The 12,556-nt window shown below is 41.9% G+C and overlaps 1 protein-coding gene across 1 annotated transcript in view; it reads left to right on the top strand.

The window, feature by feature from the left end:
- LOC135559630 (hydroperoxide isomerase ALOXE3-like) overlaps positions 1–11,308 on the top strand; it is a 13,890-nt gene extending 2,582 nt beyond the window's left edge. Inside the window, 8 exon segments of the mRNA XM_065003321.1 lie at positions 833–943; positions 946–1,041; positions 1,277–1,363; positions 7,173–7,342; positions 8,932–9,053; positions 9,283–9,383; positions 9,475–9,645; positions 9,789–11,308. Coding sequence (XP_064859393.1) covers positions 833–943; positions 946–1,041; positions 1,277–1,363; positions 7,173–7,342; positions 8,932–9,053; positions 9,283–9,383; positions 9,475–9,645; positions 9,789–9,968 — 1,038 coding nt within the window. The 3' untranslated portion in view covers positions 9,969–11,308.
- The last annotated feature ends 1,248 nt before the right edge of the window (positions 11,309–12,556 follow it).

Raw genomic sequence — 12,556 nt, 5'->3', positions numbered from 1 at the left:
CAGAACGTTCGTTCACCTACTCTCGTCTCACAAGACACGGAGGTTGGAAACAAAAATCGAAAATTTACCTCTTCAGACAAAGGACAGATTTATTTTGTCTGAAGAGACAGTAGCTACTTTGAAGAATCTGAAATTTGATTTGTTTAACACTTTTTTGGTTACTACATTGTTGTGGAAATTCTTTCACAGGGACACTCAAAATGAATATGAAATAAATCCTTGTTTGTCAGCGCGCTGGAGAGGTTGAACCATCTCAATGCACCATTGCACATGTCAATCAGGAGCTCTGCCTGTGCAGACCCAGCAGTTGTCTTACGTATATACTGCAATATACAGACAAGTTATATTTGCATGATTTAGCATAATTAATTCATCATTACCATTTAGTTTACTTCATGTGACAGACCAATACCTCCAGAGGCTTCTTTCTCTCTAAGCTGAGACCTTGAAACAGATATCTTTAGTTTGTTCTCAAAACACTGTCTGGGCAAATTGCAGCTGCTGAGGTGAGGATTTGTACAGTCAACCATTGCATGAACACAGAAATTGGTTTATAGAATAGCACATGAATAGAACAAAGAAATGAGTTTTATGAAAAGCACAAAATTGAAATCCCCTTTATAACATAATTCCATATGTTTTATTTTATAGTTTCGATGGCTTCACTACTATTCTACAATGTAGAAAATAGTCAAATAAAGAAAAGCCTTGAATGAGTAGGTGTGTCCAAACTTTTGACTGGTACTCTATCTTTAAATTAATTATAGTAATAATATACACATACTCAATTAATGAAACAAGCTATGATTGTGTTTTGCATTTCCTTTCACAGCTGAAGCAGGATCCTGGAGAAGACAACCCCATCTTCCTTCCTACTGACTCTGAGTATGACTGGCTCCTGGCCAAGATCTTTGTGAGGAGCGCTGACTTCTCTGCTGAACACGAGAGTTGAACTTTCACCTGCTGAGGACTCACCTGCTGGCTGAGGTGTTTGCCATGTCGACACTGCGTAACCTACCAATGGTGCATCCCATCTACAAGGTACATACCTACTGCTGTGCATGTTTTCAACTGTTATTGAACAATATCTGCTATTATATAATCAACTGAATGTGTATAACATGATAATTCAAGAGAAACTTAAAGAATTTGTAAAAATTATATATAAAATGGATGTATTTTTTATAATTGAAAATTGCAGTAGGTTGTAGGATACTACAATACATAGCATTTTAGGTGTGAATTTCATGTATGATCGTTCCATCTTTCTCCATAGCTCCTGATCTCTCACTTCCGCTACACTCTGCAGATCAACACTCTAGCTAGACAGGCCCTCATATCAGAGAATGGGCTGTTCACAGAGGTACTGCCTATTCCATTCTTATTGTGTTAGGTTCTATAATACGCTAATACTTATGGAATGTCACAATGCTAGCGGAAACTGATTGTATCAGTTAGCACAGGTGTCTCCTACAGGTCGATCGCGAGATACCAATAGCTCGCAGACCACATGGTTAGCTCGCCAAACAATTCATTAACAAATCTCACAAGTATTAGACACCATCTAATCAATGCAACATTATCTCACCCCTGGTTTGCCACTATTGGCTTAAAAAGCGAAACCTAAAACAATATCTGCCAATTCATTTCCAGCAATATTGCTCCAGTCTGTTTGTGTGATGCGTGCGTTTGTCTATCACTCTGTCCGTGTATAGCCAGTTGTGATAACCGTATTGTGGGTTAACAGAAATACTTTCCCATGAACCTTCTTAATTAAATGTTAAATACAAAGTAGGCTTAATTGGTAGAATTTTAGGACCACTTTAGGTATCCCACAAAATATGTACAAATTATTTCATAAAATATTGAATTTGGCCTTTACTGAAGCCCATAGAAACGCATTGATAAATCATAATGAATAAGATGTTTAACTGTCTGTGCTTTATCTAGGATATTTAAGAAGGCTCCGAAAATATACAGTACCAGTCAAAAACCATCAAGCGCTTATCATGTTTTAGGGAAGACCCAGATGCAGACAGTGTCGAAGTAACAAATGTTTATTACTAGAACAGGGGGCAGGCGAAACTACAGGTTAATGGCGGGCAGAGCTCAGTAATCCAGGGTGGTGTGACAAGGTACAGAACAGCAGCTCAACCGCCCCGTGGTGGGGACACCGTGCCTGTAGAGGTTTAAAAACTGTTTGGATGAAACAACACTCCGTAAATCTCAAATAAGGCCTTCTGAAGACTATACGATTATACAATCTTAACATTGGGGTACCTCTCACATTTGACGAATCAGTCAAGCCAAATCGTAATGAGCTGGTTATCTTTATGAGATGTACGCCTAGCAACACATACCTCAGTAGAGTGATTCTATCATCGGGCTGAACTCTGTCAGGTTTACATTGTTGGGACACATTTATGTGAACCTCTCAGCCATAAACATGTAATTAATAGCCTGTCATTTTTTGGCTTCAACCACGGAGCAGCCCTGGAATCAGTCCTTCACATGTTCTGTAATCGATAACCCTGTTTGATGTTTAAAACACTGATCACCGTTAGAAAACACTGAATTAGATGACGCATATAAAAACTCCTGACAGGCCTAAAGGAAATAGCACATTTTTTCAGGAAAGCATCCTAATATTGACAAAACAAAATACGCTAGACAAGGGTGGATCATTTTGTCAGTGAAATAGATTATGCCACAATTGCTGTGGAAAGGTTTTTATACTCAAATATTGATATAATGACTATCATGTTGAAGTAAACATGCAATATGTTGTGTTCCCACCACAGCGTGGAAAAGCATGAAGAGTTTATTAGACTACAGATTCAATCAATTATGATGAATTGCGCATTTTGGTTAAGTGCACGGTGATGAGTTTGATGCTAATTTTCAATAAATATCGAGGGTATTATTTGTATGCTGATGACATGATGATCGGTGCACGGCTGCCAATACTTATTTTCAAGTAAAAATGATCTTGCTCTTATCCATATCTCATCATGTATCCTACCCTCCCCACTTTATCAGCAAACTGTTATCTAGACTAGAGAGCATGCGCCAAGACGAGGTTTGCTACTTATCTCAACAGTTTTTGTGACAAAACCATAGAGTTGAAAATGTGATGGAAACACATTGAACTTCTGTTTTTACTCAGTACATGAAAACATGTACTGTTTATGTGTACTAGGTCATCAAGCCCAGCTTTGATTGAAATCAAGCCAGTTTCACAGAAACACTCCTATTAGTTAAAATGCACATATTTTTAGGTGAATATTTGAACATTCGCTTGAAAATCTTTCGACAAGTGGATGGAAACCTAGCTATAGACAGAGTTGCATTTTGGCTTGGCAGGAATCAATCATTCAGCATGAGATAAAGATGCTGTTAGATTCCACCAGACCAGACTGGCAAAATATGTCATGCAAAGCTTAATTACACTTGTGTGTTATTTGTTAAAATATGAAATGATGCCCGGCCCTTTATAAGAGATTGGTGTTAATGAATAACAAAAATTTGTGAGAAAGGACCAGACTTTAACACTTAACTAGCTGCTTTGAACGCAGCTCCCTGCCAATTCAACAAGCACCAGCAGCTAACCATTGCCAATCAGCCTCAACTACTGTTGGCAACACTAGCTGCCTTGAACAAAACTCTTCAAACAAGCTCCATCTGCTACTAACTGTTATTCAACCTCAACACCTGTTCTCACTCTCCTTAATCACCACTAACACCTTACTTAAATCTGACCTAACAGTCATTCATCCTCTCTGTTTTGCGTCGTATGCAAGGCACTGAACGTGATAAGCCTCGTTTTATCGTAGTTCTAATTAATTAAGTTCGCCTTATTTCGTTTACTATGGAGTTTGAGCTCACTGCCTCGGATTCGATGTGTTTTCAGACCAATTTCTAGACTGTCCATTATCAAGGACACACCATCTTTAACCAGATGGCTGCCGTCCATTGTTTCAGTGCCCTATCACTATTTCAGGCCTTAAAATAACTGCAATGCCATATCTGGCCTCTAGGTCTTTCTCCCCACCACCCTGCACGCCGGAGTTCAACATCCCCCTGCCTTCCATCTCTCTCTGTGTGTTCTCTGGCCCACCAGTTTCTCTCTATGGCCACCCGGCTCATTCTCCACCCAACTTCTTGATCTTCAATCAACCTGCAGTCTCTTCCCACTCTGCCAGAAGATACTACAAGGTGTAGGTGTTAATCGTGCCTCTCTCCTCACTTCCTCTCCCGCACAGGCCTTACCCCACATTATCAACCGCAACCTCTTCCAGGTGCCCTGAGCTCCACTGACCCTCACCACTCCAGGTTCTCTGTCCCGGAGTTTTGCTTGGCTTTCTCCCATTACAGAGACTCCATCTGCTCATCCCATCCTTCTCAAGACTTGGATGACTACCAATCACCACCGAAACGGTGGTGCAACCTTTACGACTTCCATTGCCGGTTCTCGGAAGCCTTTGCTTCAGGCTCCTTCAGTGTAGCCTCATGACATACTGGGGCGCCCTCGACGTGGCGCTCTACTGTTGCATATTTGCTGTCAAAGTATCCTTCGCCTACCACCTCTGTGGTTGCCCATCCCACCCTGCCACCATGCTCTCTTTCTGCTCAGTCGCCCTGAAGTGTCATCTGCCCTGCCTCTGCTCGCTGTTCCGCCCTACCTTCTTCCTCCTGCTAGATGATATTATGCGTTTGCCGTGTCTTGTGGGAGGAAGGACCAATGTGGTCGAACCTGTGTTCTTCTCCGGTTGCATAATCTGCAACAATTTCAATAACTACGGCTGCAGCACCGTCATGCAAGCTCGTACACATTCTGTAGTAGGACTCTAAAATCCTGCCCTCAATCCCATTCCTTCTACTGATAAATGACTGTTAGCCAACCTCACCAGCCCATCAACTTCACCGCCATGGCTGCGGCCTTGACTTTCCCCTGACCCATCCTTTATCCAATATTTATTTTCTTGATGGCCTGAAATATTTTCTGGTCTCCTCACTTCTGCTCCAACCTCTGTTCTGCACTTGACAAGCCAGTTTCCTCCTCTTGGTCAAGGAGGTGAAGCAGGGGTTTATGATTGCCCCTTTTCTTCCCGCTATTCTCCACCTACCGCATCAGTCCCCTCGGAATTGCCACCCAAAAGTATTCAGGCAAGAAGCGTATCATCGATCGTTCGATGATTGCTTTCTTTCCTGCAGCCCCTCTGCCCCTCTCGAGTTGTACCTAATTGTCATAGCTGCTTCTCTATGGAGGAACGAATGGTCGAAGGGCCATACTCATCCATTCTGACAACCTTCGGTATGGCCCTTCGACCATTCGTTCCTCCAGAGAGAAGTACACCTCATTAACAAGGGCCGTTCTGACTACCTCCCTATCATGAGTTTCTTAAGACATCTAACCTAGTCATCCGTCACCCATTAGTTCCTTCTCAGAGCTGCACATGTACCCGGTCAATGTAACTCCTTCGCTGATTCTCTGTCCCGCCTCCAATTTCAGAGATGCAGGTGCTTTTCCCGTATGGAGAACCCTACCAACCCTAATCCTCTTTAAACCATGATGACTTTCCGTGAACCTTCTCCTAATCTCCCAGCCACTCCATCCTATCTGCCATTGCACCAAGGACACTGTCCTCTTACTGGACAGCCTGGAGATGTTTCCATACCATCTATTACCTGCCATTGTCACCCCTCTCCATGCAGACATCCTCCATCTGGACATACCTGGTCGGAATCCGGCCACTTTCTCAAGTTGCTTACTGGGTCTTCGTGTTCCTGTCACCCGCAAGTCTACCTTCTCAAGGGCCTCAACGCACAAGTCCACCAGCCCATCACCTTAGACATCCTTTCTGCCTGCATCCAAACACTGTGGTCTGGTTACATCTCCATCAGTTTCTTCACACTAGAATCAAGGTTTCTTTTGGGATTCCTGCAATGTTCAGAGTTTATATCATCTGTTATCTACAACCCTTGTCATCCCGGCGTGTCAGATGTAACCATCCTCAACAAAGACTTCACCATCAAACACATCAAACACAGAAAAACCAATCAGTTTGGAACCACAGTCTACCTGTTCTGGTTGCCGTCTACCATCGAACCACCCTTCTGCTTCCTGCAGCTCAATCTCAAAATGCCTCTCCATCCGATACACTATTCATCACAGATTCTGGTTCCATTCCCATCTGAGACTAATACTATCCCTTTCCGGCTATCCTGCTGACCCATTCTCGGACAATCCTTCCGCATTGGAGCCTTTTCCATGGCATCTAAGACAACACCGTACAACTCCTTGGCCTCTGGTTCTCTCAAGCCTATCATTCCTACGTCTCTTCTGACATCAACATCAGGACAGCCCACAACTTTTCTCATCTCTCAGAACCTGCATTAAATCTGGCACAGTCCTCCAGTCTATGCCTCATTTCATGGACACCATCTACCTCACGCACCATATCGTACCCAACCAGCCAAAAGAGGAATGGCTCCCCAGCTGAGCTTGGTTCCTCCATATTTCCTTCCTTGAAGGGAATTACCACCGTTGCTCATTGGGTCTGTTGGCTCACTCATGGGCATCTTGTACTACCTCAGCTATATCGCCAACCATTCAGCACCTGCAGTCCAGAACAGCTCACTTCCCCTCCAGGGTCCGACTCACTTGGAGTTCTCTTATTAGGCTTCTGTGGTGAAGGCAATTCCTATCCACCATGGCCTGACTGATGTCTATCTGAGACTCTAAGCCAAACCTATGGTCAATCTCTCCAGATACTTCATCTGCAGCCTTTAGCTTCCTCTGGTCCATTCTCATTTCCCTCCTTAATCCTCAATAATTTCCTCAAATATTCTAAACCCATTTTCATGTCTGGTCCTTAAACTTGTGAAATGGAAGTTTTACGGTAGTCATTAGTATCTTAATGGCCGACACTAGATTAGTACTTTTTCGAACATATAAAACAATTATCAGGATGCTGTAGAGTGCCCGGAAGCCCGTAAAAATCGAAATTCAGGAAAGTGGGCCATGATGTAATGTTTGCCTCTGAGTTTACTTTATCTGCGATTTTATAAATGCTCATCGCGAGTCCCCAGACACACTACAGTTTTTGCTCTGTCTGCCCTAAACTAGACCTTCAAAACAAGGTTAACTATCCCTTTAACCCATCTTGAAGAATGCCAGTATAGGAGGTAAAGGGATGATGGAGTTCCTGAAGAATGCGATGGCCTCATTGACCTACAGCTCCCTCTGTATGCCGGAGGACATCACAGCACGTGGTCTGGAGTCAATCCCCAACTTCTTCTACAGGGAAGATGGACTCAGGCTGTGGGACATCGTCCACAGGTAATGTAATGTGGCAACCCTTCCTTAATGGGATTAATTGATGCATGAACAATACAATAATTCACTATGGTTATTGAATTATAATTCTTCTTCCGGGTTTCTCTGCGTTGCTCATTGCATAAAGAGTAAAAAATAGAATAAAGGTACAAATCAATAGATAGTAAATGACATCCCTAGAGCAGTAAAATAATATACATAAATAAATACAGGAAGAAGAAAGAACAGAAGCCACTTGAACCTAGTGTGGCACAAAGAAGATATGGGAGACAAGCCTACAGTATACACAATCTATTTGCACACGCCATTAACCACATAGAAGCCTAATATTTTTACAATTTAATTATAGGTAGCCCTTCTAGTCCAAACTTTTTTTGTAATATTCCGCAAATGGAAATACACAATGGACAATTTCTCCTCATCACTCAGCCACATAATACCAGGGTATATATATGGTGTGCTTTCTGGAATAAGAACAAGCGTATATCATGGTAGAAAGGGTAATAGAGGATAAGAAGTTTTATTCTCTAGTTCTTCGAGGTCACAATAGTTACATAGTGTTTCCTCTTCCATTTCACCACAATACCAACTTGTTTAAATACGCAGAGTCAATATCCCTGATCTTACCAGTACACATAGTGATCTCTTGCTTTTAGGTAGGGCATACATAATTTCACTCACACACAAATGCACCTTTAATCAAACAAGGTTCTCAATTTGGGTTTATAATTCATCTTCTCCACCCATTTTTTCCATATTGCATCAGCAGTTGTTTTTTAATCATCTGTCTCCCTTAATTTGGTTTTCGTATAGATGTTCAGTCAGACTGTTGAAAAAGGTTGTCCATTTCAGTTGCCCAGGCTCCCCCTATGGATAGATCCCACTGAAAAACGTTACTAGCTATTCTGGCGGTTGGCATATCCAACAGTCTATTCCAAAGTCTCACCAAAGCCTTCCATCTCACCTCACAGGGTTTCAGCCCATGTCCCCAGTTATTGTCATACAGGCCTTCCATCTCACCTCACAGGGTTTCCAGCCCATGTCCCCAGTTATTGTCATACAGGCCTTCCATCTCACCTCACAGGGTTTCCAGCCCATGTCCCCAGTTATTGTCATACAGGCCTTCCATCTCACCTCACAGGGTTTCCAGCCCATGTCCCCAGTTATTGCAAGTATAGGTGCAAACTTGTGGACACCTAAAAAGTGACGTTCTGCTCTGTTATGGACATGTTTGTTTTAAAAATACCTCTTAGCACCTCACACTCCTGCTGAAAAGTCCAGAACAGGACACATGCATATCTGATACAGTTTGGAATACGTAGCATAGCCAATATCTATGAGTTTATGTTGTTCCTATAACTCCAAGAGCTCTACTTGCTGAGTCGGCCAGGGCTGATGTTCCGTATAGAAAGGTCATATGTTCATCAATAAAAAAAAGACCCAAATATTTACAATTGCTAGTAGACTCAAGAATGTCTTCACCAAAACAAAACTGAAAAACACTTATCTTAGTACCTGGTTTTCTAAAATGCATCTTTGCTCTTTTGCTATGTTGTCATTGTGTTTTGGCTAATGCCTGATATTTTGAATAGGTTTGTTCAGAAAATGATTGGTCACTACTACACCTGTGACTCAGACGTCCAGAAGGACTGTGAACTGCAGAACTGGATCAAGGAGATCTTCTTCCATGGGTTCCTGGCAGAAACCAGCACAGGTTACACTTTTCTCATTTAAAGACACAATCTGCATCACAAATGGCAACAGCTCTCTGGTCAAAAGTAGTACACTATATAGGGAAAAGGGTGCAATTTGACAGACTACACTTAAATTATTTCTGATAATAAACGTGTCCATTCCCTTATGTTTCTCATTCCCAAACTATATTCTGGATAATTTGTTCATTCGGTGTCTGATCATTGTGGCATACTGTCTCCTCTGTGCAGGAATCCCTCAGTCTTTCAGTTCAGTGACAGAGCTGATCAAGTTTCTCACCATGGTGATCTTCACAGTGTCTGTCCAACATGCTGCAGTCAACAATGGACAGGTGATGAAACCAATTGTGTGATTTTAGTTTGTTTCTGTTGAATTATATTGGAAAAGCCGTGGTTTGATCTGTTTCGCCATTGTCATTCCAGTTTGATTTTGGGGGCTGGATGCCCAACTTCCCCATCAGTCTGCAACTACCACCTCCCACCACTAAGGGGCAGTGTACTGAGAGCACCATGCTGAAGACCTTCCCTGACATCAACACCACCGTTAATGGCATGGCAGCGGTGTACCTTCTGAGCAGGCAGTCCACTGACTATGTGAGTAGACGAGAAACTGCTTTTAAAAATGTATATATGACGTTAAAGCATTTCATGACACTCTCAAATAATTTCCTCAGTAGTCATAATTAATATCAGTGGTTCATGAATTTCAAATTCCATCAACTCTCTTGCCTCCTTAGGTCGCTCTTGGAAATGGCTATCAGGATCACTTCAGTGAGAAGACCCCTCTGGAACTGATTCACAAAACTCAAAATGTGCTGAAGAAATACAACTTTGAAATCCAAGGCAGGAATGTCTCTTTGCCCCTGTCATATACCTACCTGAATCCCAACAATGTGGAGAACAGTGTGGCCCTGTAAAATGAGTCGGTCGTATTTATTAGGCACCAAATGGAAACCTGTTTTAAAACATGTATCTTATGGTGTGCCCTAATCATTATGACCCAGGCACTTTACTCTATTGCGGTTCAGTCCACTTTTTCTTTTTAATAGCCACATGCAGCCAAGATGAGAAGTTAAATGTTTCTACTTCTGTGTTGTTGTGAATGCCACTAGCTGATTCCTTTTTATCTAAGTATTTAGTTGGGTTCTTCACCCTTGTATAACTGAATGTTTGTACCTCAGGTCCCTTCCTGTTATTGGCAAAAACCGAACCTTGCATGCAAAACAGGAATCTACTGTATTTGCTTCCTGGACTCAGTATGTGGCCTTCCATTTTCCAGCTAACCAGCAGTAGGTGTGGTGTATGGTTCCCATAGAGACAGGTGACCTTAAGGTGAACTTATTTCAGCTACCTGCCTCCCTCTAAAAGGGGAGTGTTGAGAGTAAACTACCAAATGGACAACACCTACAGACATCACTTCCCATAGTGCCTTGCTGCTGAGAAAGAACTGCATGTGACGTTCCTGATTTATTAGCAGTGTAGCTTGAACCCACTCAATTGTGTGAGAGCCAAAAAGGAAACTCCTGTCCATACAGCCAAGATACAATTAGAATCTCTAACTCTGCTTTGTAACTCTATTTGCTGGCTGATCAACAGCTTGTTAATTTTCATCCTTGTCTCTTTCAGTGTTCATTGTCCATGTTGCCCAAGCCGTTTTGTTAAACTGGTTAACCTTTACACACCGGTGCCTTATACTGTGTAGCACACAAGGATATAAAAGGTGAAGATGGTGAAACGTGTACATCTCCACCAGACTTTCAGTAGTCAGTCATTATTCTTCATGTTACACTATGATTCAGCTATTGAAATAACTTGTAATGTGAATGATTATCCTCCCATGAACAGGGTCATGGCTTTGGATATTGAATAGGGGACCATTTTTCAACAAGCCTTTACTAGGCGATACCTAATTCTCAACTTGAAGGCACTAGTGTCTTCTACACTTCCATGGTTAAGACAGATGGGTGTCCACCCCACAGACGGTCCACCCTAAAGTGCTGCATGTCATGAGCCTGACTCAGAAATCAAGAGTCGCTTTGAATGACACCCACCTGTCTCGATCAATGACAGGAGATCAGACCTCGAAAAGATGGAGGCAAATACACTGAACAAAAATGTTAATGCAAAATGTAAAGTGATGATCCTATGTTTCATAAAATGAAATAAAAGATCCCAGAAATGTTCCATTTGAACAAAATCTTTCTCACAAATTTGTTTTATCCCTCTTAGTGCTAATTTCTTCTTTACCAAGATAATCAATCCACCTGACAGGTTTGGTATATTAAGAAGCCTATTAAACCCCATGATTATTACACAGGTGCACCTTGTGCTGGGGACAAATGACCACTCTAAAATGTGCAGTTTTGTCACACAACACAATGCCACAGATGTCTCAAGTTTTGAGGGAGTGTGCAATCGGTACACTGACTGCAGGAATGACCACCAGAGCTGTTGCCAGAGAATTTAATGTTATTTTTTTACCATAAGCTGCCTCCAATGTTGTTTTAGAGAATTTGGCAGTACGTCCATCTGGCCTCACAAACGCAGACCATGTATAACCTTGCCAGCGAAGGACCTCCACATCTTGCTTCTTCACATGCGGGACCAGACACCTGAACATCTGAGACCAGACACCTGAACAGCTGCTGAAACTGAGGAGTATTTCTGTCTGTAATGAAGCCCTACACCTATTTGAACTCAGACTGTAGAGAACAGTGTAGCAATCTAAAACGACTCGTTATATATTCAGTTTGACCTATTTTGATGCATTTTCTGGGTAACGCAAAGCCTTACATTGAAAGCAATCTATGCAGATAGAGCACAGACCTGAACTCATACCCTCATACCCTCATGAAAAGAATGTCATTTTCAACATAGAAATTCTTTCATATAAGTTCTAGGAATGGATACAAAGATTTTACACAAATTGACATGGAGATATTTTTGACACAAAGGATGCCTGGAACCAACTCAATGGCATTAAAATGTAAAATTATGACATGCCAACCCAATCAAGGCTCTTTGGTTTTAAACACAAAACTATACTTGTTATTGTTCAATTGTTTAATTTTTAAGCTAGAGCATCACTTGAAGGTTCTTGAATGCTTGTGTTAGCAGAAAGCACAAACATTTCAAAATGACCCATCTCCACACACTCACCTAGAGTACGTAGAGCATCTCTTTGAGATCTTGCCTATCAAAAGCAAGATCAGTGTTCAGTTTTTATCTTGAGGCCAGAGGGAACAAGACAAAAGAGAGGCATTGGGTAAACACCAACTCCGACTTTTCCTATAAGAAATGTTTATTTTCGTTGTCCTTTGTGTAGCTTTTTATAAAAGTTACGTGCCCTGATGAACACGACCCAGGCCTTGTAATGATTCTGGAGGCATACACTATTAAACATGCCACACCTTCAACCTAGACAATGTTTTACAGCTTCGCTAAACTGTCCCAGTTCTATCAGATAAATGGAAATCTCACTATGGGTTCAGGCAGAATGTTATTG

This window comes from Oncorhynchus nerka, linkage group LG18, assembly GCF_034236695.1.
Source record: "Oncorhynchus nerka isolate Pitt River linkage group LG18, Oner_Uvic_2.0, whole genome shotgun sequence".
Classification (NCBI taxonomy): domain Eukaryota; kingdom Metazoa; phylum Chordata; class Actinopteri; order Salmoniformes; family Salmonidae; genus Oncorhynchus; species Oncorhynchus nerka.
The sequence above is the reverse complement of the archived record's forward strand: the minus strand, read 5'-3'. Positions and strand labels throughout refer to the sequence as shown.